At 44.2% G+C, this 26476-nt stretch overlaps 3 protein-coding genes and 1 non-coding gene across 8 annotated transcripts in view; 1 reads left to right on the top strand and 3 right to left on the bottom strand.

Annotated features, from left to right (window-relative positions):
• ELAPOR1 (endosome-lysosome associated apoptosis and autophagy regulator 1) overlaps positions 1 to 7559 on the bottom strand; it is a 68128-nt gene extending 60569 nt beyond the window's left edge. For 3 of the 4 annotated variants that reach the window (XM_060086065.1, XM_060086083.1, XM_060086072.1), the window contains exon 1: positions 7407 to 7559. In XM_060086065.1, the coding sequence (XP_059942048.1) occupies positions 7407 to 7559 (153 nt within the window). The remainder of the gene's footprint in view (positions 1 to 7406) is intronic. The other variant, XM_060086087.1, reaches the window with a different exon arrangement.
• Positions 7560 to 8713: 1154 nt separating this feature from the next.
• Positions 8714 to 13596, top strand: CFAP276 (cilia and flagella associated protein 276). 2 transcript variants are annotated; one of them, XM_060086042.1, is made up of 6 exons: positions 8714 to 8810; positions 8990 to 9037; positions 11831 to 11947; positions 12480 to 12595; positions 12929 to 13056; positions 13474 to 13596. In XM_060086042.1, the coding sequence occupies exons 1-6, from the start codon at positions 8730 to 8732 to the stop codon at positions 13542 to 13544; spliced, it is 561 nt and encodes a 186-aa protein (XP_059942025.1). In that variant the 5' UTR covers positions 8714 to 8729; the 3' UTR covers positions 13545 to 13596. The 2 variants fall into 2 exon arrangements, with proteins under 2 accessions (XP_059942025.1, XP_059942033.1); XM_060086050.1 differs by lacking the exon at positions 8990 to 9037.
• Positions 13597 to 15033: 1437 nt separating this feature from the next.
• On the bottom strand, positions 15034 to 15453 carry LOC132484821 (small Cajal body-specific RNA 2). Its single transcript, XR_009531367.1, has one exon. It is a non-coding gene; the product is annotated as a small Cajal body-specific RNA 2 (non-coding RNA).
• A 3873-nt stretch (positions 15454 to 19326) lies between these two features.
• TMEM167B (transmembrane protein 167B) lies at positions 19327 to 22264 on the bottom strand. The gene is made up of 3 exons (XM_060090215.1): positions 22113 to 22264; positions 20051 to 20182; positions 19327 to 19494 (listed from the first exon to the last, which is right to left on the bottom strand). The coding sequence occupies exons 1-3, from the start codon at positions 22120 to 22122 to the stop codon at positions 19412 to 19414; spliced, it is 225 nt and encodes a 74-aa protein (XP_059946198.1). The 5' UTR covers positions 22123 to 22264; the 3' UTR covers positions 19327 to 19411.
• Positions 22265 to 26476: the final 4212 nt, after the last annotated feature.

The raw sequence follows: 26476 nt of genomic DNA, 5'->3' as shown, positions 1-26476 counted from the left end.
ATAGACAATTAAAATATACATATATATGTATGTATACGCACACATATGTACATATGTAAAATATATGTCAGATAGTAAAGAGTGTTATGGAGAAAAATAAAACAGGAAAGAGGAGAGGTAATGGTGTGGGGTGGGATATTAATAGGACCTTCCTCATAGAGTAACTGTAGGAACTGAGTTAATGCATGTTGGTCACTTAGAACACTCAATAAATATGAATTATTATTATTGCTATGAGCATATATTACTTTAGCATGTAAAAGTAAATGATAATTTTTAAACAAACCCATGCCCCCAGGAAACTTTGACTAAAATCTCACCTCTCTCTTTAGTAGTTTCTGAAACTTCGAAATGGGGATATACTTTTTCATTTATGAGTATAAAATCATGTGGTCCAGCCACACTGGCCTTTTCGCCATCCCCTAAAACACCAGACTCTTTCCTGTCTGCAAGCTCGTCCGCACATTTTCACCCACCAAACTCCTCCACATCCTCAGCTTGTCGCTTAAACTCACTCCTCAGAGGGTCCTGCTCCAACCTCCCTGATCTAAGTCAGATCTCCTCTCATAATCTCTCAGCCTATCTTTCCCTTTTCTCTCATAGCACTTAACCAAATGCATAGGTCAGCTGGGGTGGTTATTTATGAATATGTACTTTGCTTTTCAAGCCAAAAAAACTCCTTCCCAGTGACCACCTAGGTGGGGAAATGTGAAAGAGAGGAGAGGGGAAGCCAGGCATAGCGTGGGTGGGCAGAGTTCTCACTCCAGTTTAGGTGGAGAGGGAAGCAGCTGAGAAGGAATTCAGAATAAGAATGATCTGTAGGGACTTTTATATTGTTTGCTATAGAATGAGCAAGCATTTTACTTCTCAGTCACAGTAAGAGCCTCCCAAAACACTCTGAGGTCACTTAGGAGCTCTAGATGGGATCCTCCTTGAAACACACAGGGTCCCTCCACTATGAGCCAAGCAAGAATGAAGGGGTGTGTGTGTGTGTGTGTGTGTGTGTGTTGTCTAGTGATTTATCAAAGTTTGAAAGGATTGAGAATTGGTTTGTTTTAATTTATTTTTGGCTGTGTTGGGTCTTTGTTGCGGTGCGCGGGTTTCTCATTGTGGTGGCTTCTCTTGTTGCGGAGCATGGGCTCTAGGCATGCGGGCTTCAGCAGTTGTGGCACATGGGCTCAGTAGTTGTGGCTTGCGGGCTCTAGAGCACAGGCTCAGTAGTTGTGGCGCACAGGCTTAGTTGCTCCGCGGCATGTGGGATCTTCCTGGACCAGGGCTCGAACCTGTGTCCCCTGCATTGGCAGGTGGATTCTTAACCACTGCACCACCAGGGAAGCCCAGGATTGATAGTTTGCCAAGGATGTGAGAAAACATGCAAAGTTGATGGGAAGCAAAATTGATGCAATTTCTCCAAAAGAGGATCTCATAATATGGAACAATATAAGGTATATGTGACTTTTGATCAAGGAATCCCCATTTCTAGAAATATAACTTAAGGAGTTAACTGAATGATCTTACTCTCTCATCCAGCAATTCTATTTCTAGGAATTTATTCCAAGGAAGTAATGACAGATGTGTTGGAAAGAACACACGAAAAGAGGCTCATCTTAGCGTTGTTTATAATAGTCAAAAATTAGAAACATATGTTAACATATGTTTCTAACATATATGTTCAATGATGGGGGATGGGTTAAATAAATTTCATCAGTGGAATATTATTTATCTATTACATTAATTTATTAAGGGCCCACAATGTGCCAGATATTATTTTGGGTGTTGGAGACACAGCATGAAATGCAACACAAAAAGCCCTGCCTGTGTGGAGCTTATGTGTTAGTGGGAAAAGACAGAAATAAGTAAAATAAATAAAATATAGAGCATGTTAGAAAACGGTAGGTTCTCTGGAGAAAATAAAACAGAAAATGGGATAGGAAGTGGGAAGACATTTCAACAAAAACTTGAAGGGGATTAAGAAATAAGCTGCATATTCTGGGAAAGAGGCTTCCAAGCAGAGAAAACAGCAATTGCCAAGACCCTGAGGGGGCAGGTTACCCCACAGGTCTGAGAAAAAGTGAGGAGGCTGGTGTGACTGCAGAGGAGGAGGTGAAGATTGTACATACAGCCTTGTAGGCCAGTGTAAGGAGTTGGTTTCTACTTTGAGACAGGAAGCCTTTGGAAGGTTTTGAGCAGAGGAGGGGCAACATCGGTCTTATTTTCAGTAAGTTTACTCTGGCTGAGCACTAGACAATATGTGGGCAAGGTGGAAGCAAAGAAACCAGTTGGGAAGTTTTTGCAATCTTCTGGATGAGAGGTGATAGTGGCTTCGAGAAGGGTGTTTAGCAGTGGAGGTGTAAGAAGCAATCAAATTCTGGATACATTTTGAATGTAGAGCTAACAAGAGTTTCTGATGAGTTGGATATAGCGAGTAAGAGAGGGAGGTCAGGATTTGGGGCCTGAGCAAGTGGAAGGATGGGGTTGCCATTAGCTGAGATGAGGAAGATTCTGGGAAGCACATTGTTGATGGAGATGGAGAAATCAAATGTTTTGGACATGGGAAATCTGAGCTTCCAATCAAATTTGTACATAGAGAAGTTATGTATGCAGCTATGTGTACAAGTCTGGAGTTCAGGGATGAGATATGGGTTGGAGGTATGAATTTGGGAGTTGTTGATGTCCACATGGTGTTTAAAGCCATGGCACTGCATGAGCTCACCAAAGGAATGAAAATAGAAGACGATGGATAGAAAGAGAGAGAAAGAGAGATGATAAGTAGATAGATAGGTAGGTAGGTAGGTAGGTAGATAGATAGATAGATAGATAGATTGATTGATTGATTGATTGATTGATAATAGATGTTCCTGAGGAACTGCCAGATTTAGAACTCAGGGACATGAAGGGAAAAAAATCAATCAAGGGGACAAAGAAAGGGACACCAGGGGCATAAAAAAATAAACCACCCATTAGAGAGTTGGTGTCCTGAAAACCAAGAGAAGAAAGTGTTCCTAGTTGGTGAGAGTGATCACTGCTCTACCAATCGCTGGTGGATGAAGTGTAATTGAGACTGAGAAATCACCATTGATTGAGCAAGAGCAGTTTTGGTAGAGTTGTGGGGATGAAAGTCGGCTTGGAGTGGATTCAAAAGAGAAGGGAAAGGGTGGATGTAGAGACAGTGATCATAGACGTTACAGGAATTCAAAGGATTTTGCTACAAAGGGGAGCAGTAAAATAGGGTGGCAGCTGGAGGGGGAAGTGACACTCAAGAGAAGTTGTTGAGTTGGAGTTTTTTTCCTATTTTTAAGATAGAAATAATAGCATGTTTGAAGATTGATAGGAATGATTCAGTAGATGGGAAAAATGGATGACTCCAGAGAGAGGGAAGACTTGCTGACCTACATTAAGAAGGTGAGAAGGGGGACTTCCCTGGTGGCCCAGTGGGTAACACTCCACACTCTCAGTGTAGGGGGCCCAGGTTCAATCCCTGATCAGGGAACTAGATCCCACATGTTGCAACTAAAACAAAACAAAACAAACAAACAAAAAAAACAGATCCCACGTGCCACAACTAAGATCCAGTGCAGCCAAATAAATAAATATTTTTTAAAAAAGAAGAAGAAGGTGAGAAGGGATGGGTCCAGTGTGGATGGTCAAAGCGAAAGGGGTGGCATTAGGGATTAGTCAGGATAGGTAGTTCATCTGGTTCCTCATTAAAATGGTGTTATGCAAGGCCATCTAATGACTTAGAATGATGTTCCATTACGTTTTCTAAAAGCAGATCATAAAACAGTAAGGAGCATATTTACTGAGCACTTACTCTATGCTCTGCATTTTGCAAAGCACTTTAAGCATTATCTTGCCTAATTCTCCCAATGATCCACCTGACTCCTTCAATCAGTTGCCAAATCCTCTAACTTCTACCTTCAGCATGTTTTTCATACCCACGCCTTTCTATTTATCACACTGCCACCATCCCAGTGCAGTCCCTTTGTTAACCTCCTCCTTGACCTCTGTAAGATCTTTTGAACTGGTCTTCTTGCCCCCATCTCTCTGCTCTCACCTTTTGGCCTATCTCAACCTTATTTACTTTATATTCGTGCTAATCCACTACCTCTGTTAAGAATCCTTCAGAGATTCTCCACTTAGTTTCCCACTTTCCAATCTTGATTTCTATGGTACCCCACACCTACTCCACATTTCAGCCACGTGGTCTACTTGCAATTCTCAGGATCTTTTCCTTGGTCTCCTCTCTCTCTCTAGAAATCATACTCCCTCCATCTCTGCCAGTTGAAATTCTGCTGATTATTCCAGAAGCAGGTCAAGTGTCAACTGTTCAAATATGTTTTCTTCTTTTCCTATCAGCCTCTATATTGCCATTCCCGAATTGCTTACCACATGTTAACATTATGTCATCATTTGTACGTCATTATTTGTGGACTTATCTTTTCTGCCTACCAATATTTCTGAAGCCCCTCTGACATGTCAAGGATACATACTAGGCATTTTACATGTGTTATCCAATTTAATTTAATCCTCACAATAGCCTTGTGAGATAGGTGTTACCACCCCATTTTACAGATCAGGAATCTGAAGCTGTCAGAAGTTAATTAACTTGCTCAAAGTAGCATCCTTACTAAGTGGCAGAGTCATCATTCATTCACCAAATTTTATTCTAATCCATGTCTGCCAGATCCCTAAGCCCTCTGGGCTTTTCAACATAGATTGGGATGTCCCTTTGGGGGCAATTAGCACTGAAGCCTCAGGGTAATACCGATCTGGGAAAGGCAGTTTTCTCTTCCTCTCTCATTTGATTTAGATTCATTGTGCTATAGAAAATGCTCCTTTGGCTCTCAGTCGGCACTTAGCGTGGGCTAGCACAGGACTAAAGAAATGATTCATGAAGACAAACACCACACAGGATGTTTAGTTCCACTGGTGACCCTGATTATTGTAAAACTGTGAAAGGAACGCCAAGCCCCAGCACAAGTTTAGCAATCTAGCTAGAACTCCCAGCTCTCTGCCTCCTCAGTTTAGGCTTTACCCTAAACCTCTTTGTTCCCTGATTCAATCCAGACGGATGCCTCAGATTTCAGAAACAAGGCAGGAACAGCATTGTTGTCATTAGGGTCAGCCTTGGCCGATAAGACTCCCTGCCATTAATACCCAGCAAAGACTCACAAGAAATTCACATGAAGAGTAAGAACAGGGAAGGGTTAGTCTACCCTGAATTGTTTTTTTCACCATTTAGGATTGGAAGCCCCTAAAACTTATTGGGTCAATTCATACTGCAAAACAAAGAATACTATAATAATGGGTTTATTCTCTCCCTTATTGTTTTGGAGTCGAGGGTGTTCACTAGCCACTGTTTGCTCAAGAAGAGTGTAAACAGGACTTGCTGACGCCCGTGGCCAACATAGATGACTCTTAAGCCACTTTCACTCTGGCATGGGGTATGGATCTAAAGGTGAAGAAGCTGAATAGGAAAGAGAGTTAGGTAACTCTAATTTGTGTTTTATTTGTATTTTCTCTTTCAGTCCTCAAAGCAATCTTTTTTGAGGTAGGTGTTATTGAAATACCAATTCTACAGATCCAAAAACTGGGTGGTAAGTAACAGGCAGGGACTGGAACCCTGGTATGTTGAGTTCCACAGCTTTCCACTGCCCTCAGCTTATGCTCTGTGGCAAGGCCTTTTGCTTAGGCAAATGCCAATCATTTAAAAAGGACTAAAGGCAAAATTTCTACACAAGTTAGAGCTCTCAAGTATCAATATTCTTCCCTTCCTCCCAAGCAAGATGGTACAAAGTGTTTTATTTCTTAAACGTCTCATATTTTCCATAGTGGACAAAGATCTCAACAAGAAGTGGTAGTTGAACTGTAAGACTGCTACCTTCCACACAGGGGACTCCCATGTTGGATTCTTAGGCAAGTGAGTTTGCTTGATGGAGCTCACTTGGTTGGTTAGACCACAGGCCACCAAGGCCAGTAAGCAACACTCACTGACAAAATCATCCTGTTCCCAGCCATCTTTAAAACAGGTCATAAAGTGGCTGGGTGAAAATGTGGATGGCCCAGGGCAGGACACTGCTGGGACTGATACAAGTTATAAAAATTTCCACTGACTGGGGTCACTTGTTCATATTCATGAATGAAGTGAAGTATCTTTATTCACACAAAAATTCTCTTCTCTCTTCCCACCCCCCTCACTTCTTCATGATCTGTTTTGTTATAGATGGTCTAATGGTTAGAATACCATCATAATAATACATTTCCATATGGGACGGGGTTATGGTTGCTAATCAGTAGTTAACAATGACAACTTATAAATAATATTTCAACCTCTCAAAACTTTAGCCAAGTATGACATTTCAGATCAATTGTACAGGGCTAGACTCTTAATGTATTACAAAGTCTTTCACATTTCACGTAGATAACAACTTTTATTTGCCTTCCGCCATGAAGTTCTTGTAAATATGTTGCTGCTGCCTCTGCCATATGGTTTTGAAAAAGTTACTCAGAACACAACCCATGATTGTTATTTCAATACCATAGAAACTACTGAGCTTTGTTACTCCTTTTTTTGTATCCCTCCAAAAGAATGTTCAAAGGCATTTTTGGTTGGAAGACATTCACTACTTATTCTCTGAATTATGTTGGCAACGTTTTAGAAACACCTTGAAAAAGACTTACGACATATGTCAGCAAAAGTCCAGAAAAGGAAAGTAGAGATTGGCTGAAAGTGAGACACTACAGAACTCAAAGTCTGGCCAAAGGTGGGTCATGCACTGTCAGGTACACTAAAGAAAGCACACTGGGGGAGGCAAACTATAAACAGGATCCACATTTAGCAGCCCACAAGGTAACTGGATGTTTAATACCAAGGGAAGAGAGGTGATGGGATCCTTCAGTCCCCCTTGCAGATCTCCCATTTTCATACTTTCTTGAAGCCATGATAAAATCACAAGGATTCCCACTTTGATCTATTATTTTCCTTTGGCCTTCCAAACTCCTTTCTTACCCCATTCTCCCTTTTCCCACTTTCTATTTTGCCCCTCTGTACATAATCTTTTGTTTTCAACCACTTTTAAGGTAATTTCATCCCAGCTGGGAAACAACCCATGTATTCTCCTTCCTTCATTCCCAAGTCCAGGGACTTAGGTCCCTCCTGAGGTCCTTGGAGCTGGGACCTTTCCCCTGAGCTCAGCAGCCCAAGCTGTGAGGCTGATCTGTTTCGTGAGTCCTCCAGTGGGCTGGCTTCTCTATGACGCCAGTCTACTCCTCTTCCTCCCCACCCCCCATCCCCAAAGAAACCTAAACTCCGTGGCCTCTGAAACTGTCTGTGCGTGGGTCCCAAGATCCCCGCCGGGACCCAAGATTTTTCTGACCTAAGTGGGGTCGGGTCGGGAGGAGAGTACCTCTTTGCAGGCGTGAAGCTCCGGTCCCGCTCCCTGAGTCACCTGGAAGGTGGTCCCAACCCAGAGCAGCAGCCGCAGAAGCCGGAGTGTGCGCGACTCAGTTCTTCCCCTGCGCCTGGCAGAGGGATGGAGGCTGTGCCCAGGCTCAGCCATAGTGTTGTTCTGAGCGAGCGGCAGCAGCGGTTCAGGTGCTGCGGCGGCAGCTACTGCTGGAAGAAGGAGGAAAAAAAGGGGAGGGAGATTCACAGGGGGGAGGATGCAAGGGGCTGGGCTCGCTCCAGTCACCTCCCTGCGGCTACGCCTAGGCCGCCCATCCTTCCTCCTCCCTCCTTCCTCTTCTCCTCCTCCTACCCACGGTGTCGCCTTGGCAACCGCCTCCTCGTTCCCTCCGCGCGGGTGGGGAAGGGACCACTCGCTCCTCTGCCGCTCACCTGCCGGTCGCCATGGCAGCCGCTGCCACTGGCGCGCGCGGCGTGGGAATGCGAGTGCCCAGGGTCTGCAACCGTCCCAACAGGCGCGCACAGGGCTCGTGTAAAGAACGCGGTGGAAACAACCTCCAAGCCATCGCCACCAAATTCATTATTTCCTAGCCATCGGCTACTTATGAGCACCTCTAATTTTGCAGACGTGGCGTTCTATATATACTTATTAAGCACCTCCTATGTGTGAAGCGATAGAAAAATGATTGAGGTGCCGTCTCTTCTCCAGAGCTTATAGCCTGGAAGAGTGACCCCGGTACGTGTCACCTACTGTAACAGCCTCTTCTGGAGATCTTACTTCCACCCAGCCAAATCCACCTGTGCCTTTACAACCGGCGCTATGCGAAGCCCCGAGACTCGTTTAAGCAAGGAGAGTTTGCCTTAGCCGGCAACTTTCCAAGCACGACACCTGGGCTCTTCTGTCTCTTGACATTCCCATTCTCTCATCGCTTTGAGAAATCCCTTGGTTAGATGCCAGGAGGAAGGACATTTCTGGCCCACCTTTTAGGAATTCTTTCTTTAACTGAAGTCTTTTGCAGAAGACCTGTTCGGCGTTTTTCACCGAAGTCTCACCGAGTGCAAATCCAGGGCTCCCCGGTACACTCAGCGGCGCTTTCCCTCTGCGTTCCCAGGAGCTTCTTCCCGAGGGGCCTCCCGCGTTGGACCGCCAGGTGGCGCCCTTCTCGGAGGGAATTCGCCTCAGTCATAGACAGCGGGGTAGTTGCCTAGCAACTGAAATTGGGCGTGCCAAACAATTGGGAGCCCGGCTCCTCCGCGTGCAAGACTGTGTGCGGCTGCGCGGGCCTCTCATCACTCTTAAGAGTGTCTCGCTCGGCATTTTACCATGGCTCTCACCCGAGACCCTTTCCAGAATCCTACGTTGGATAACGATGATTCCTACTTTGGAAAACTGCGGGCTTCCGAGGTACTGAGGTTTCTTGTACAGATTCCCAGTAGGGTCGACCGCACTCTTCTTTCTGTCGGCGCGACAGGAAGAGATGGTAACTTAAAGGTCTCTGGTGAGGACACTGAGTCAGGTACCGGAGAAGTCTGTTTTCTGCCTTCCTCCATGTCCCCATATTCAGGTCTGCCAACATTTCACAGGTGCTTTTGAGCAGAGGCAAGTGGAGTTCTAGTCCAGAGGAACAAGAGGTACTCACAGCCCTAAGCAATGATTGCTATAATGGGGCTTACCCAGGCCCAGGTTCTACTTTTCTCGTAGAAGTATTTGAGATGTTTGAAGTGGTGAAAAATAAGGTGAACTAAATGGTAATTGTGGCTTAATAACAAAATCAAAGCACTCCCTTTTGTTTATTCAACATTTATTATTTACTGTATGCTGGGCACTCTGCTAAAAACTGAGGATGTATAGACACATTAGCTCCTGTTCTCAGGGAAATCTAGTATAAAAGCCAGACTGACAACAGCAACAGCAAAAATGCTTGCACAACAGCACATGTGTTGTGACAGTTATATGTGGTGTGTCATGGGACACAGGAGCTTAAAGGAAAGCCTCCCAGAGCAGGTGAGTTTTGACATCCAAATATGAGTCAGCTGGACCAGGGGAGGGAGGAGGTGGAATGTAAGTTAGGAGGAAGGAAACAGGAACCAGACATCCAAAGCAAAGGGAGCAGCAGGTGCACATACATGGAGAGGAGGATGAGGGTGGCCTCTTTGGGACCAAAGAGTCCAAAGTGGCTGAAGCGTTGGTGTGAAATGGAGGAGTGGAGAGCGTGGAAGCTGGAGAGGTGACCCTCCTGGGCTGGGTGTGTGTTTACAGAATGCTAGTGAGCTAGGTTTTCATCCTGGGGAATCATCTCAGGACTGTAAGCACTGGAGTGGCATACTAGATGGGTGTTGTAGAAAGCACAAGTGGCAGTGGATTGGACAGGATGTTAGTGCGACAAGAGGGATCAGCTACAAGGCTGGTGCAGCGATCTCCAGGAGGAGTAATGGATGTAGAGCAGTGATGCAGGGGATGGCGGTAAGATGCAAAGGGCAGGACTGATGGGACTTTGTGGCTGACTGGATATGGGCTCAAGAGAGTGGATGAGCCAGGGAGAGCTCCCAGGTTTCTGAGGGCTTACTTGATACCATTTACTGAATGAGACATCCAGGGAAAGCAGGTTTGGGGAGAAAGATGTTGAGATCAGTTATGTAGCTATTGTTTTCATGGTGCCTGTGGGACATTTCCATAGAGATGAAGAGTAGGCAACCTGGTTGAGAGCTGTGGGTTGAAGATGTCTGGAAGCCACAGTATTCATCTGGTGGTTGAAGCTATAGGAGAGAATGAGCTCATCCAGTGAATGTGAGAGTCAGAAAGGCAGAGACAAACCCCCTGGAGAATACCACTAAGGGACAGAGAAAGAAAGCAGAGCTGAGAAGGAAGCTAAGAAGTAATAGCCAGAGGCAGGAGGAGAACCGGGAGGATCTGGACCCACATACGATGGAGAGAACATTTTGTGGAATCAGAGTCATGGTGCAGAAACCGCAGAGGTCAGTAAGGTCAGGACTGGAAAGGATCCACCTGACCTAGCCACAAAGGTCGGTGATCACCAGCAAGAGTAATTTCAGTGGGTGCTTGAGGCAGAGGCCAGACTGCAGTGGGCAGAAGAGGGAATGGGAACAGGGAGGAAGTGGAGGTGGCAAGTGTTGACTCTTTAAGAAGGCTGGCTCGGTAGGGAAGGTCATGGAGTGCTAGCTAGACAGTGACAAAGGAATGAGGATAAGCTGGGTACAGGGGATGGCAGGATAGCACAGGGCCCTAAAGCACCAGGAAGGGCTGGGTTCAGGGAAGGGTGATTCTTGAATAAAAGGGACTTCCCTTTCTCTGAGATGGAAGGAAAATGCATGTGAAGATGGCACTCACGCTTGACAGCCTTGACTTTCTCAGTGAAAGACCGTCTCAGCCTTCTGCTTATAGAGATGAGGCTTATTCAGCCTTCGAGGAATGGGAAGAGAGCTGCCTGTGCTTGCATCATATGTATTTGTAGTTTTCCCATTTCCTTTTTCATCTTTCTTTGTGACAGTATAGTGCCTGGTTCACACCATTCAATTAATGCCTAACTGAGCTGAGTCACACAGCACTGTGTTATATACAGGGGAGGAGGAGAGTTCCTACATCGGATAGGTTGAATGAGATTTCTACTAGGTTGTAGTTGTACTCACTGGAATTCAGTCATTGATTCAATCAATATTTCATTTTAGAACACCATGTGTTAGGTCGCTGTGTTAGGCACTGGGGATACGGTGGTGAACAGTATGGCATTTTACATGTAATGAAGAAATCAGCTGTGTGCTTTTCATATTCGTACTTGTGGGGTTTTAATTAGAGGACTGAACATCCAATGAACTTTTTGACATTCCTGCAGACACAATGACCCTTCCCTGCTTACTGAAATTTTCTCACCTGCCTAGACATTGCTCTCTCCTGATTCTCTTGTCTCAGACTGCTCCCACCACCACCCCCATTATAGTATTGTGCAGTCCTCATGAACCGCCTCTTCCTTGTTGGTCAGACGCCTTTTTGCAGGCTTCAACCACCACTTCAGGGGGATGACCCCCAGATCTCTACTACTTGTTCTGAGCTCTCCTCCAACAACTGCACACTTCCAATTTCCTACCTGTTAATTGCATTAGGATATCTTCTCTCTTCTTCAAGCTCAGGACTTCTAAACCTGAGCTCATCTTGCCTCTCTGCTCCCCACCCTTCACCTCCTGTCCCACTTCACCCCTTTCCCTGTATTCCTGGCCCATTTCTGTCAGTTCTGAGATTGAAAACTTAGGAGGATCAGAAGCCTGGGAGTTTTGCCCCATTTCGTTCTTCTCTTTTAGATGTCTGCAATTCAATTAAAATGGGATGGGATAAGGGGATGGATGTCACTGAAGTTATCACATCAGCAAGGCCTCCGGTAACCAGGGGTGGGTGTGGTTTCTCTTTTGCAGAAACTGCCATATAAGAACCCAACTCACCTTGCTCAGAAACAGGAACCCTGGTGTCGACTCAGCTCAACTCCCACAATCACGTCCATGAGGCAGGATGTTTATTTTTTTGATCCTGAGGTACCTAGCATTGAAATGCTATTTCTCCTTATATCCACTTAGGACTAATTAATATCCTATTTTGAAAGGTTGTCTGTCCCTGACTACCTTAGCATCTTTATCTTGTCCCCAATCCAAGATCCTACCAAATCTAAAACCAAATACCAACTTATCAACTTCCTCTGGGAAGTCAGAAGGCTTGGGTTTTGCTGCAGTTGATTATCTGGAGCAAATCATTCTCTCACCAGACTTCTCATTATAACCATGAATGAGGTAAGGCCCATTAAGCTCAAGTCAAGGACAATATAGTGGTTCTCATGTCTCCAGGAGAGCTCCCCACTCCTTAGACCTAACCATGAGACAATTCTATTATGGACAAGGGTTAAGAAGTCATCATGTATAGTAATTTGGTATGTAGGGAGTTGGTGGATCTCAGGCCCAAAAGGGGTTCACTCTGCTCTGGGGGAAGAGTAGAGTCCAACAGAACCCGACTAGAGCAGGTGCAAATGTGGCAAGTTAACCCTGGGGGTGGCGGGGTTGGCTTCCTCCGTAGATACCGAAGGATGATCTGGATTTCCGATTAGCAGCCTTGTACAACCACCACACAGGGACGTTCAAGAGCAAAAGTGAGACACTGATACAGCAGGAGACCATTCAGGATGCCCATGGGTAAGTGGTGGAGGCGGAGCCTCTCCCTAAGGACAATGCCAATCAAGTAAGGTAAAGTGTCACCTGGGAAATAACAATCAATAGGTTCTTGTTTCTATAGATTTCTGTATTTTTTACTTCTGTAATACAAGTTCTGTTTTTTTATTTTCTAAAATAAACAGAGATCTTCCAAGATTGTGCTCATCTGTAGCACAAAATCTTTGGTTAACTCCAGAGGGTAAAAAGGGCCTTCGGCTGCTTTATTTTTAAGGTTGCATGCAACTCTTTCCCTCCTTACCTTTCTTCTCCTGATTGATTTCACTCTCCCATGTTCTTCCCCACATCGTCTTCTAGAATCAAGATCCAATTCCCTGGAGAATTTTTATCCCCTCCCCAGCCACCCACCATCACTTCCCGAGCTAACATCAGACACTGGATCAACCCTAAGAAGGAGTCTATTCACAGCATCCAGGGATCCATAGGTAAGGGTCAGAAGACCGAGGGGTGGGAGGCAGATGGGTGGTGCAAGAGTTTTTCTAAATGGTCACAGGAATCAGGGAGTTGAGGTGATTGGCTATTAGGGAACATCAGGGATAACTGAGAGTCTGGCACATATCATACTAAAACCAGGGGACATGCTGACTGTAGAGCTAGGAAATGAATTCAGTTTTTCAGAGCCACTACCTCAGCCTTACGTCTAGGGGACAAAAATTTTCAGCAAAGGGCAGAAACCGGGGAGCGAAAGACCTATAGCTACCTCCCATCGGTCCTCTATATGCCAGTTTCCTCGACTATTAGAACCTTCCCCATTGTCCCCATAAATGTATGGGCGACAAGTTCCCAGAAAAGGCAAAGGATCTGAAATTCACAGCCCACTCCCTCTTCTCTTTTCTCCACAGTGTCTCCTCACACTGCAGCCAGCAATGGAGGGTATTCCCGAAAGAATGATGGTGGCTTCTTCTCCACCTAAGTGTTGACAAGCCCCTGGACTAATTAATCATAGTGGAACATCCTGCCGCCCACCTCCATTAAATAGATTTGTGTAAGATGAAGCCTGGAGTTATCTGTTACCCATGGACTACCAGTTGCCACATGACTACTCTTAAAATACGGAAGTTTCTCAGCTTCTAGAAACTAGTCCCGTTCAGCATATTTGCAACTCGGAAAGTCATCTTGCTGAAAAGATACGGATTTAGGACAGACCAGAACTGTTTTTGGCAGGAGACAGGTATTCAAGTTTTGTGAACTGGAGTCATTCCAACCATACCCATTCAACATTTCTTGCCAACTTTTATGTGTCAGGTACTGAGCTAAGTGTTGGGAAAGCAAGAATGGACATAGTCCATTCTCTTGAGCTTACAAACACTAATTTTAGTAGCTCTTTGTGGCATTAACACTTATGCTGAGGTCACGCTTAGATTTCAGACCTTCTGGATTTAGTCATCTGCTGAGCTCTACTTTTCCATGAGGGCTCCATCTCCCTGGCTCCTTGCCATTGTTCATTCTCTTAACTCTGTTACTGTCTCCTTGCCTGGGAGTCAATTCTCTTTTTTCTTTGCCTTGATTTGTGCTGTGATATATAGCCCCCTATTCTTGGAAACAGCTTTCAACAATCTGATCCTAGGGTCTGAAGGTACCTAAAAACTGATACAGTAATGTGGTTTCTAAAATTACAAGCCACTCACAGGAGCCTGCTGTTAAAATGAGCAAGAAATGGCAGACCTTTTAGAATATTGTACACTAAGTTCCCATTTCTAAGATTGGACAGCATATGCATTGTTGAATCAATCAGATATGAAAGGGCTTCTTCCTGGTACTCAGGTGCAGGGTCAATACCACCAAACTATTACAGCCCCTCTTCCACCGAGATACTCCAATTTGTTCATAGTGTTTGCGGCCAAGTGGCAATATTTTCAGTTCTCTTTATTTAGAATAGCTGAAAGTGGCAGAGGGGTTGACTCTCTGAGATAATCACCTCATGTGGGTTGATACTGAACATCAAAAAATGTATCACTGTGATCCATGCATGGAGGCTTTAAATAATAGAGATTCCTAGACCCCCCCCCCCCGCTAATCCTAATTCAGTAAATCCGGTGCGCCCTGGAATCTGAATTCTTATAAGGTCTCCAAGTAATCTTACGGATATATACACGTATACAGAAATGCATATATACATATATCCCTTCGCGGCAGGCGCTGTATAATGCCTTTAGACCGGGGGCACCAGTGTTGGTACCATACAAAAGAGTCATCGTGACAAGTCGTGTCTAAAGAAAAAAAGGGAGGCGGCTACAAAAGAAAACTGCAGCGGGGAACAAGGCCTCCATATCCTTTCAGCTCCCACTCCCGCGGGCGGGGCGACGGCTCATTCAACCTCCGTCCGCCAGCGCCCGGGGCCCGCAGCCGACCGTTGACACGTTAGCCTCAACGCCACGGGCAGCCGTGCCCTGGGCCCGGGCTCAGATCAGAATCGCCTCGATAATCAGTGGCCCAGGACAAGCCCAGCCTCGTCTATCTGATCAATTCATCACTTCTGAGCGCCGGGCCTCGTAGGACCAGCTCCGGGACCTCCGGGACCGCGGCGTTGCCACCGCCCAAGGGGCCTCGCTGCACAGCGCCCCGAAGAAGGGGCTTCGCAGGAGGAGAGCTTTTCATTTCGGGTTGGTCCGGCGGGGCTGGGGTCACAACCCGATCAAATAAGATCAAGGTGTAGGCCGGGGGAGGGGAACGGGGGCAGGCGCATGCACTCGCCTTGCACGCACTACGCGCGCACTCACACATTCGCGCGTCCACTCACACACTCAGCCCGCAGGCGCCTTCCAAACACCTCGCCACAGTTCTAACCAGCCTCAACCCACGCCGCTCTCCCTCCGGTGAAAAGGCGGAAGTGCGCAAGCTTCTTTAAAGCCCTCCGCCCCTCCTCCGCCCCGGAGGGTTCTGGGAAGAACAACCAAGCAGAGGCCCTCACCGAGTGCGCACTTTCCCGCCCCCACGTGGCTCGGAGGGGAACCAAGGGCCCAGGTAAAGGCGGGACAAATTCCCACAATACTGAATCGTGATTGTCTTTGGACCTCTGTGCAGCTACACATTTATATCCGTATCTGTAGTTTTTCTTTTGATCCAAGTTCTGGATATAAGATGATTCAATCTCAGGAGACCTCTAGGTGAATGATTTCTTTCCCAGGGAGAAGGCAAATTCTGGTCATTACCAACATCAGCTTCCCTAGGAGCTCCTTCTCCCATGGGAGAAGGCAAACATCATTTTACCAAAGGGAAAGGTGAGAATAGATTACTTAAGTCCAAGGACTAGGTAGTTAGAATATAGTAACTATATATACTACTAATATACTACCTAATATACACTAAGTAGTAGTATAATAAGGTAGGAAGACATATCCCTGTCCCCACAGAGCCCTCTTGCTACCCAGAACTTGCTGTGGCAGTCATATTGCTGAATCTTCATTTACTTTCATATCCGCTAAAATAAATCTTTCAAGAATGAGTGTAAGAAAAAAAAAAGGAATAATTATGTAAGTTAGAATTAGCTCCTTTCACATCACAAAGCACAATTTGAATGTCTCAGTTCCTTCTTTCTCCTTTTTCAAGAAATACATGAGGGGGGAAGACAAATCAGAATTTTGTTAAGTTATCATTTGTACTTGTGCCAGTCCCACCATGTACTTGGAATAAACAAATTGGGGAAAACTGTCCATTGTATGCACCAGAAGCCCAAGGATTTTCTAGGTATCTGGCTAGGTAACCTGATAACCTCATTTCACTGAAGAAGTTTATGGCTTGTAATGGCAGTTGATACTTTTATTTTTTTATTTTATTTTTTAAAATTATTTATAGCTGTGTTGGGTCTTCATTTCTGTGCGAGGGCTTTCTCTAGTTGCGGCAAGTGGGGGCCACTCCTCATCGCGGTGCGCGGGCCTCTCACTATCGAATCCTCTCTTGTTGCGGAGCACAGGCTCCAGACGCACAGGCTCAGTAATTGTGGCTCACGTGGCCAGCTGCTCCGCGGCATGTGGGATCTTCCCAGACCAGGGCTCGAACCCGTGTCCCCTGCATTGGCAGGCAGATTCTCAACCACTGCGCCACCAGGGAAGCCCGATACTTTTATTTTAATAGTAGTAGTAGGTAAAATGCATTGGAGAATGTTATCTACATTGTTTAATACACCTCAAAATGTGTATATATATAAATTAGTTCCCTCAAAGGAGAAAGCTATACCCTCATAGATTCTGAACTATATCATACATATATCATACATTCAGTGACCATCACAAGGGGTTAACAGGATTGATGATATTCACTAATATAAACTAAAAAGGTATACTATGGGCAGAACCCAGGGGAATATTGAACAAAGTTCAATAATTCAGCATGCATGTGACAAAATGGACAAAAACAGTAGGGAAAGAAACTTTATTTTCAAGGATTTGTGCAGACAATGGTGAATAAAAAGTCTTATTTCAACTATAAAAAGCTGACTTCATTCCACCCTGGCATACAGGGTTTATGGTGACGCCAGTTTGAATCTGAGGCAATACTGCTATCCCCCTTCTTCCACCCCTAAGACTCCCTTAGAGGAACAACTTCCTACAATTTTCAGGCAAAAATATATGACACATCAACCAAAGTAATGAATTAAACAAGTTTCTGCTTATCTAAAGTCAAGAAATGAAATTAGCTGTATTTGTTTCTTGCTGTAAATTACCTTCACTCTGTGTACTTTTTGGTACATTCTGGTACGAAAACATCTCAAAATATAACAGTTCAAGAGCTTAGGTCAAGATGACCCACCCAGGAGGCTGTAAAAATTGATCTGAACTGTGAAATGGGACTAGTTTAAAATATGAAGAAGCTCTAAACACCAAGCTTAGAGATATTAGCCCTATTAGGAAACAAAAGTCATTAAAGCTACAAAATAACAAGTGCAAAACATGCTGAACCTGTATTTCCAGAGAGTGACATTCCCGTTGGCCAACAGGTTCCAAACTCACACCCACAAGGTGTAACTCTTCTTTCTGTTCCACCAGCTTTCCTTTCTCTTGTGTGAAAGACCATCAGAAGTGACAATGAAAAATATATGAATCATTGAAATTTACCCTGTGGACCAATTCCTGAAGAGATAACAGCGGTAACTCTGAGATGATTAGACATGTAGTGTTTACGTGATGACTTTCTATACTTCTAGGAACCATCAAAGCACTAAACTGAATGTTTCAGAACCTAAACTTCCTAGCAGCTTTTGTTCTTTTGGAATAAGACAAAAGACAATTTACTGCCACACTGGGGTCAACCACAGCCAACTTGTCCACAGTCAAGTTTTACTTTAGCGAACAATTCCAATGGTAGACCTATGTCTCTGCTTGCTCTTTACAATAATTTAATTTTAGACCAACTCTTTTTTTTTAATAGAGAAGTTCTAGGCTTCATAAATGCAACAGTTGATCCTTTTGCAGATAAAAGGGGGAGGGAATGGAGAAGTCTTCCCTTCAAATATAGTCATCTAAAATGATTTGCTCACGAGTTCCTATATTCCATGGAAAAGCCCATCAATCTCAATTGCAAACCTCTGCTTTCCTTTACTTTAGAAAACACTCTCATTTTATTCATGGATTTTATGAACTGTCCAAACATGCCTATGAATGCCATCAACTTCTCTCATTCAAATTTCCCATGTTCTTATAATTTCCAAGAGACAGCTAAAGAATACTACAATATGAAGAAAATTAAAAGTGGGCCAAGAAACACAAGTAATCGACTGAAAATTGCCATAATAACCCAGATTTAAACAAAGAATAAGTTTGTATGTTGGTTAACATGACAGAACTTCCATCTAACATCACAATAAATTCTAGATGACTTTACTAGTATATGAATTAATATACTAGATTTATTTATTTCTTCTACCCCAACTGCAAATTATTTCTTAAGTAGTTTCTTTTTCCCCTAGTGGTGGCATTTAAAACTGAGTAACAGTGTTTAGCACTCAGCAATTTAGAAAATATTTAAAAAGCTTTAGGAAAATAGCAACAGTTTCAATATACCATTTGAGGGGTGAAGTTTCCTTTTGGGAATACTGGTGAATAGAACATTGTTTCTTGTCTAAGTTACTCCTTTCTGGTCTCATCACAGACAATTTCCAAGTCTTATGTAGGCCCAGATTCTCTTGGCAAAACTCTCTGGCTACCAGCACATGGCACAGCTATTTCGTCTGTTCTCTTTTTGCAATGAGGATCATGCCTCTCTCTTATGTTCCCAGATGGGTATATGAAAGATAAATTTCCAAAGCCAAAAAATTCCTTGGCATTGTTTAACTCCTATTTCCCACCCAGGCTCCCCACCCCAGCCTCCCAGCCCCCTGCAATTTGCCAAATCCAAATCAAACACTAAAAAAAAAAGTCAAGTCTTGAAAATTATCTCTCCTTCCAAGAAGTTTGAATACAGTTTATATCCTCCCCTAATAAGCCTCAGTGTGAAAAGTTCCTGATGAGGGGCTGAAGAACAAAATAGGTGACAGATTTTTAAGCAGGAGGTATGTAACCGTATCACTGAGGGGTGGAATTTATCTGGGCGTTATATGCTCTCTGCTGAGGACTGATTTACACACAGGTCAAAGGAAGCTGGCTTTCTGTAGTCCCCTGAAGCATAAGTAATGTTTGTAACCACGAGGAGTTTTCCCCACATAAGGTAGGAGCAGATGCTGTGGTGTCATCCTGGGGACTTTGATGATTTTAGCTGAACTCTCCTACGCTGGGCCCAGGCTCCTGACAGGTTCTTCACCTTCGTCCCCTTTGTTGGCAGTTGATGAAATGGATGCTTTGGAATTCATTTTATAAACAGGACGTAGAAGGCCATTACAATGCAGGCGATTGCTACAGCAGCATGCAGCCTAGTTCCAATCACAGCAGCTAGCAGGAAAAAATAAAACGAGAAAAGAAATCAAACCCTGCCCTTCATATAAGTCCTCACTTTCAAGATTTGAAATCTCTAGTCACAGATGAAGAGACCTATCAAGGGTCTCAAGAACCCACCCAGGAATGTATTTAAATACTATCCTTAAGCCCTAGGTTCTAGATGAATATATTGTTAGTTTATATTTTGCCTTATTTTGAAAAAAGATCTAGGTAAGTAGGATTCCAGATGAAGATGCCCAAAATAAAAAGTAAAAAAGCATCTGAGTTAATAACATCAATACTTAAAAGAGACTCCAATATATTCTTTCCAGAAATTCAGAAAAAAACTTTTCACTGGGAAAATATTCCTTCCAACAAATCTAGTCCAGTCTAAAATTGTTTAATTTATATAGTTTTACTCCATGGAGAATACAAAAGTTACCTTGGAGTTAAAATAAACAATTATGTAAAAGTTGAACCACATACAATTCCAGCCTATCCCACCCCCACTTTGCAGCACCTCACTGTCCAGAGATGGCAATCTCCTCTCCCTGAACAGATATGATCTTACCTTTGTAAAACACACCCCAAACTCCCTTCTTCTCTGAGAGCAGCCAGCTTTTGAGACGAGGTACTTTCTTGAAGTAGGCACAGGTGCAAACAAAGAGCAAACCAAACACCAGAATCCCATCCAAGGAGTACACTGTTACAGAAAGAGAAGAAAACCTTTGGTGCTAATCCAGCTTGGGACAGGTGATCTCCCTGGAGAACAGAGTGTGATAAAATATCAAGATGATAACCTCAACTGCAGTGCCAGCCCTGACAAGAGGAAGCCAAGGTCCTGGGACTAACAAGGTTACCTTTCTGTTCCCCAAATCACTTGTAGGCAACCCCCTTACAAAGATTTCACTGCCCCCTTTCCTCTCCTTTCAAGAGGTATAAATTCTGAGAAGAGTGCATCACTTTATGTGGAATCAGCCTACCAGGAATGGCCAGTGTTGGCAATAGGTTGAGAGAGGCATAAGAATCCTTCGAGCCTGAGCTGAGAGAATGAAACATGTTCTTCCTATAAATCACTCATGTGATAAAGGAGAGGTAGATATTTGGCCAGGTCTCTCAGATCTGCATCTGTTGGTGAAGAATATGTTAAGGCAAAAGTAAAGCTTAATGGAAATTCCAAGAGTTAGAATCCATATGACTACAATTTTCCTATGCTTATCTTACACTTCACGCATGATACTCTACTTACAAACCAAATTTCTGCCTGAGTTAACAGATTCTTGAAAACAAACAAGCAAAAAAAGATCTGAGGCTTCGACAAGGTGGAACAATTGTGGGGAAAAAAGCTTTGAACAATTAGTTCTATTTCTTACATTTGTAAACCAAGCTATGTCTTGTAAGTGCAAAGAATCACCTAAGTGGAAAAAAAAATCAGAACACAAAAGTGGAAAGGGTGACTAAAACTTATTTATTAATTACTATGTGTCCAACTGCTCTCTTATTTCTCAGTTCAGATTATTTCTTCCTCCGGGTGATGTCCCTTCTTGTACTGTGCCTACTAACCTCAGACCTCTGACTGCCCAGGAAGCTCCAAAAGGATATTTTACACAACTAGCATCTGCCAGTTCTGGGCCACTTCCATCTCCCTCTCTCCCTCCAGTAAAACTATCTCACAACTAGATGTCACACAGGAAAGGGTCCAGTAAATTAATACATACACCAAGTTTTATGATGAACAATACATGCTAGTCTTTTCTCCCGTAAGTTTTTGCAAAGCCAAAAGTCACAAGGAGATGAAATTTGAAACTTTACCAGGCTTATAGAGAAGGTACTTTTGAGAAATGCTGTCCTATGCCCTTCAAATCATACTGCCTAAGAGGTCTTGTCATCTTTTTTCCTATAAGATTGACTCTAAAGACCACAAAGTCATCGTTTCCTGCCCTTCCCTGGAATTCAGAAATCATGTCTATAAAGTGTTTGAAGAGATCTAGAAAATTAGGATAAACAGGGTGGCAACTGCCACATCATCTTTAGAAGAGGCAGTGTCTAAATCCAACCCCTGCAACACTAGCCACGGTCTCCAGATGGGATCGCCCAGGCAAGACTTTAGAATCAAATACGAGAAAGCTTCCCGACATTTTAACAAAACAAGGAGAACATTTTTTTTTTAGGATCTACATTCACCTCCGACCCCCCCCCCCCCCAGAAGTATGGGGTTTTAAATCCTGTGTGATTTATCGGTCATCCCAACGAGCCTACTATCCAAAAGTTTGAGAACACAGAGGGCTGTGAGGAGGATCCTCTTTTTCCTGGTGCTAAAGCAATAGTTCAACCAGGACTGGCCTCGCGAAGTGGCTTGTAAGGGTCAGAACGAACTTCTAGGAAGGGAGAAGGGCACAGTGTGGGAACCAAGAACGACGGGTGTGGGCACAAGAGGCACTGGGGGTTCTAGATGGGCACGGAACGGGGGAACCCCCGGAGGAGTATAGGGGACAGGAGTTGGGGCACCGAGAGGCCAAAGGGGGACTGGGCTGGGAGGGGGCGGGGAGAACGGCCACGTCAGTCCCGGCTCCGCCCGCCAGGTTTCCACTCGTACTGCACTCCCATCCTCGGCTCTGGGCTTTAGTTCTCACCGTTCGTCATGACGGCTGGACCCGGGCCTGGAGTTGGGGTCCGGGGGTCAGCGGTGATAACGGCGAAGGCGGGGGAACCCAGCTCCCGCTTGACACTTCCCGATCCGGGCCGCGGCGAAGGGCAGGCGCCGTAGTACGCAGGTGCAAGGGCAGAGAGGCGAGCGCAGAACGCAATCAGGCGTGGCTAGCAGATTGCCGAGCTAGGGACCTGCGTGGGTGGAGCTCGCGTGAGTAGCTGTGTGTAAGAAGAAAGCTAAGAGAGCTATCCGGGAGGCTTCCTACGTGGCCATGGTAACCAATCACTTCTGGTGCCCCCGCAGAGTTAGTGTTGGGGTGTAACCTGACCTGCTCGAGTTGTTGTGTTTGAAAAGGTAAAGGCTTGCAGTTGTTTTTTTTTTTAAATAAATTTATTTTATTTATTTATGGCTGGTTGGGTCTTCGTTGCTGTGCACGGGCTTTCTCTAGTTGTGGTGAATGGGGGCTACTCTTCGCTGCAGTGCGTGGGCTTCTCATTGCGGTGGCTTCTCTTGCTGTGGAGCACAGGTTCTAGGCACACGGGCTTCAGTAGTTGTGGCACACAGGCTCAGTAGTTGTGGAGCACGGGCTTAGTTGCTCCGTGGCATGTGGGATCTTCCCGGACCAGGGCTCGAACCCATGTCCTCTGCATTGGCAGGCGGATTCTTAACCACTGCACCACCAGGGAAGTCCAAGGCTTGCATATTTGCACTTTGTTTTCCGCTATGGCGGCTGCTCTGTTTGTGTGTGTGCATTTGGTGTGTCTGTAAGGAGCAGCCCACCTGCAACAGAGGCCTCCGTCTCAAGCTTCCACGTAAGAGAACCCGGACAATAGGGGTCTAGAGGCCGTCCCTGCGGTCTCCGGAATTGCAGCGGATCTTTCTTACTCCTTATGGAAATCTGGATAGTGAGGCTGTGTCTGCACTTTCAAATGAAATTAGGAACATTGTAACAAAAACAAGTCGCGAATTTCATATGCTAAAGCTACACGTTGTCGGGAAACGCTTAGGTAATTGCCTATTTGTATGAATTTTTCTTTAAACTATCAGGATAGTCTCGATTGTCTCCTGTATTTAGTTAAAGTGGGGTCACCTCGGCCACTTTAACCAGGAAACGGCGATATCGGGACAGCCCTTCTCACAACACTTTCACAACCTGACGATACCTTCAGTTTAATGGTGGCGCAGGATGGAGGAGACAAAGCCGCAGATCGCATTTTGTATATTGAAATTCTTAATTGCACACAGCTTGACCTGCTTTATTAGAGTCCGGTCTAAAGTGCAACTGAGTCGTCCGATGCTGAAACTGTAAAGTTACTAGTCCGCAGTTGTTGTCATGTCCTAAAGGGACCCTCTGCCCCTCTTGCTATAGTGCCATCTGCTGGCTGCGGCCTGCTTGGTTACGCAGAAGAAAAGCTACCAAAGCCTCCTAGGAGCTGGAGTAGAAAGACAAGCCAAAAAAAGTCTGATGCAGGACAGACTCCTTGTGAAAATGTGCTTAAATGCAGAAACAAACAAAAAACAGGGAAGACATACAGGACAAAATAAGACAAAGCAAATAAATGTGTGCAAATACATACACAGATGAATCCCCCTGCCCAAAAGAACTGCTAAGGACTACTCAAAAACAAAATGAGACAATAAAAAATTCCTAATTGTCTTGGCCCTTGAACTTTTCAGCAATAGTTATCTAAAACAGTATCAGTACTAGTATCATCACTGGCAACTGTTAATTACCTGCACCAAAGCTGAATAAAAGCCCCAAGCTACTCTAACCAGGTCCTAAACAAATTCATGTTCCCTAATTTAGACTGAATCACGTAGCTCATCTTCATCTAAAAAAATTCTCCTTTCTTACATACTATGGAACTGTGCTATCCTCCCTGACCCGCATTTCGTTGTTCTCTTTACCCAGGTTCTTTTTCCACGTAAACATAGACGTTCCTAAGATACCCTCACCCTCTTTTTCTCATTATTAACCCTTACTTGGTGACCTATTATGTCCCATGGCTTCAACTACCACCTCTACGAAGAGTTTTGTTTTGGTTTTGTTTTTGGCGAAGTGGCCGAGCCCTCCACAGTGAAAGGGTGGAGTCCTAACCACTGGACCGCCAGGGAATTCCCCGTGCAGAGGTCTTAAGTTGATGTCCTACCCAAGCTCCAGTCCTACATTTCTAGCAGATGTTCTTCTGATATCTGAAATGTTTAAAACCAAACTCACCCACTTCTGATTTCCATTTCTATGGTTAATATTCCTTTTCCCCTAATCACTGAATTTAGAATTTGTAAATTATCTTTGAATCGATTAACTCCTTTTTTCCAAAATGTTGTTCCAATTGCCCCCTTTTCATTTCTACATCCATCACTTTATTAATTTTACCATTTCAGTCTTCAAGCATCAATTAAATCCTCACAACAGTGAAAACTTCTTTTTTTAAAACTGAATTATGCCTCAATTTATTCATTTTTTTATTTCTTCTATTTTTTGGTTGCATTGGGTATTCGTTGCTGCGTGGGGGCTTTTCTCTCTAGTTGCAGTGGGGGGGGTGGCTACTCTTCGTTGCAGTACGTGGCCTTCTCTTTGCAGTGGCTTCTCGTTGCAGAGCACGGGCTCTAGAGCACAGGCTCAGTAGTTGTGGCTCGCGGGCTTAGTTGCTCTGCAGCATGTGGTATTTTCCCAGACCAGGGATTGAACTGGTGTCCCCTGCATTGGCAAGTGGATTCTTAACCACTGTGCCACCAGGGAAGTCCAGTGAAAACTTACTTTTCTATAACATTTTTACTTTTTAAAGTGAACACACCTTGTCATAATATCTTATTTAATCCTTACAACTGCCTTATCACCCCTATTTTAGAGGTAATCTAAGGTTTAGGGTAAGGACTAACCAGTATCAGACTGGAACAATAATTCTGGTCTTCTGAACTCAGAACTAGAACATTTTGCTCCAGACCACAACTGCTGTTTCCTTTAACAGCAGCCACTGTCTGCTGAACATATGTCTAACTACTTACCCTGCTATTCAAGGCCTTCCAGCAGAATTTTTCACTGTTCCCATAGGCAGACTTCAAGCTTTAGCTGTGAAAACACTGTTCAGTGTTCTTCAAATGTACTCTTTGCTTTCACATTTTGCTCATGCCATCCTCTTTTGGAGATAACTTTGTCTCCTCGTCTTTTCACTGGATGGAAACCACTCCAATTGTGTCATGCTCTGAAAGATAAGTCTTTCATCCCCTGTCACTCTCGGAGTTTAAGAATAAAGAAATCACAGTTGAAGAACTGGGAAGAGTGATTAGCTGTCTACTTATTATTTCAAAGGACAGTGATAGTCCACAGTATCTTACTGTTTCTTCTTTTTCCATGTGTCTATCTCTCTTTCTTCTTCCTACTCTTTCTTCCCATTCTTACATTTATTTCCTACCTTCTTTCTCCTTCCACTGTATTTTTTCATTTCCAGGTTTTAAAAAGTATTTTACCAGGAATTCCCTGGTGGTCCAGTGGTTAGGACTCTGCGCTTTCACCGCCAAGGGCGAGGGGAGCCGGGTGCCGTGGCCAAAAAAAAAAATTTTTTTTACCTTTTTTATTGATTAAAGTGAGTCTCACCAGATTTTTATTTCAAAATTAGTTATACCAAGAATTTCATATTTTTAAAAATTATACTTTGCTTTCTTTCTGTAAAATTGGGTCATAATGGTTGCTCCTTTCTAGGGTTGTTGAAGGATTAAATAAATTACTATTTACAACAATATCTGGCATGAAGTAAGTGCTCCATAAATCTTAGCTATCACTGTTGTTGTTCATTTGTTTAAAAAATATTTACACACTTTGCTAAATTTTGCAGGCGTAGAGGCAAAAAATGAGTCCCTTCCCTCAGGGTACAAACTATATTGGCGAAGTTAGATGAATAAACACATTTTAGTAGAGCACAGGCATTGTATGTGTAAAGACATTATCTTTGATCTTCACAACTGTTTTGCAGAATAGTTTTTTGGTGAGAAATCTGAGGCTCTAAGAAGGCACATGGGTGAGATCACAGAGCTAGTCTGTCTGACTTCAAAGCTCCCTTCCCCTTGTTATCACACTGCCTCAAATTAGGATTCTGTCCATTGATATTGATCTTTGACGATTTTGTTCCAAGCATTAGTGTTTCTGTTGTCCTGAAAAGTCCCAAAGCCTCACGCCAAAGCCTGGGTCACTGTCTCTTGCAGCCCAAATGCAAGGGATAAATAGAGCCCCACTGCATGGGGACTCAATTCCGACAGTCCTTTGTCAGTTCATTTCAGCCTCCACTGGAGGATGGGCAGTTGTTGCCAAACGCCTGTCAGTCAAGAACAGTTGCCCGTTTGTTAGGG

This window comes from Mesoplodon densirostris, chromosome 2, assembly GCF_025265405.1.
Source record: "Mesoplodon densirostris isolate mMesDen1 chromosome 2, mMesDen1 primary haplotype, whole genome shotgun sequence".
Lineage (NCBI taxonomy): Eukaryota > Metazoa > Chordata > Mammalia > Artiodactyla > Ziphiidae > Mesoplodon > Mesoplodon densirostris.
The sequence above is the reverse complement of the archived record's forward strand: the minus strand, read 5'-3'. Positions and strand labels throughout refer to the sequence as shown.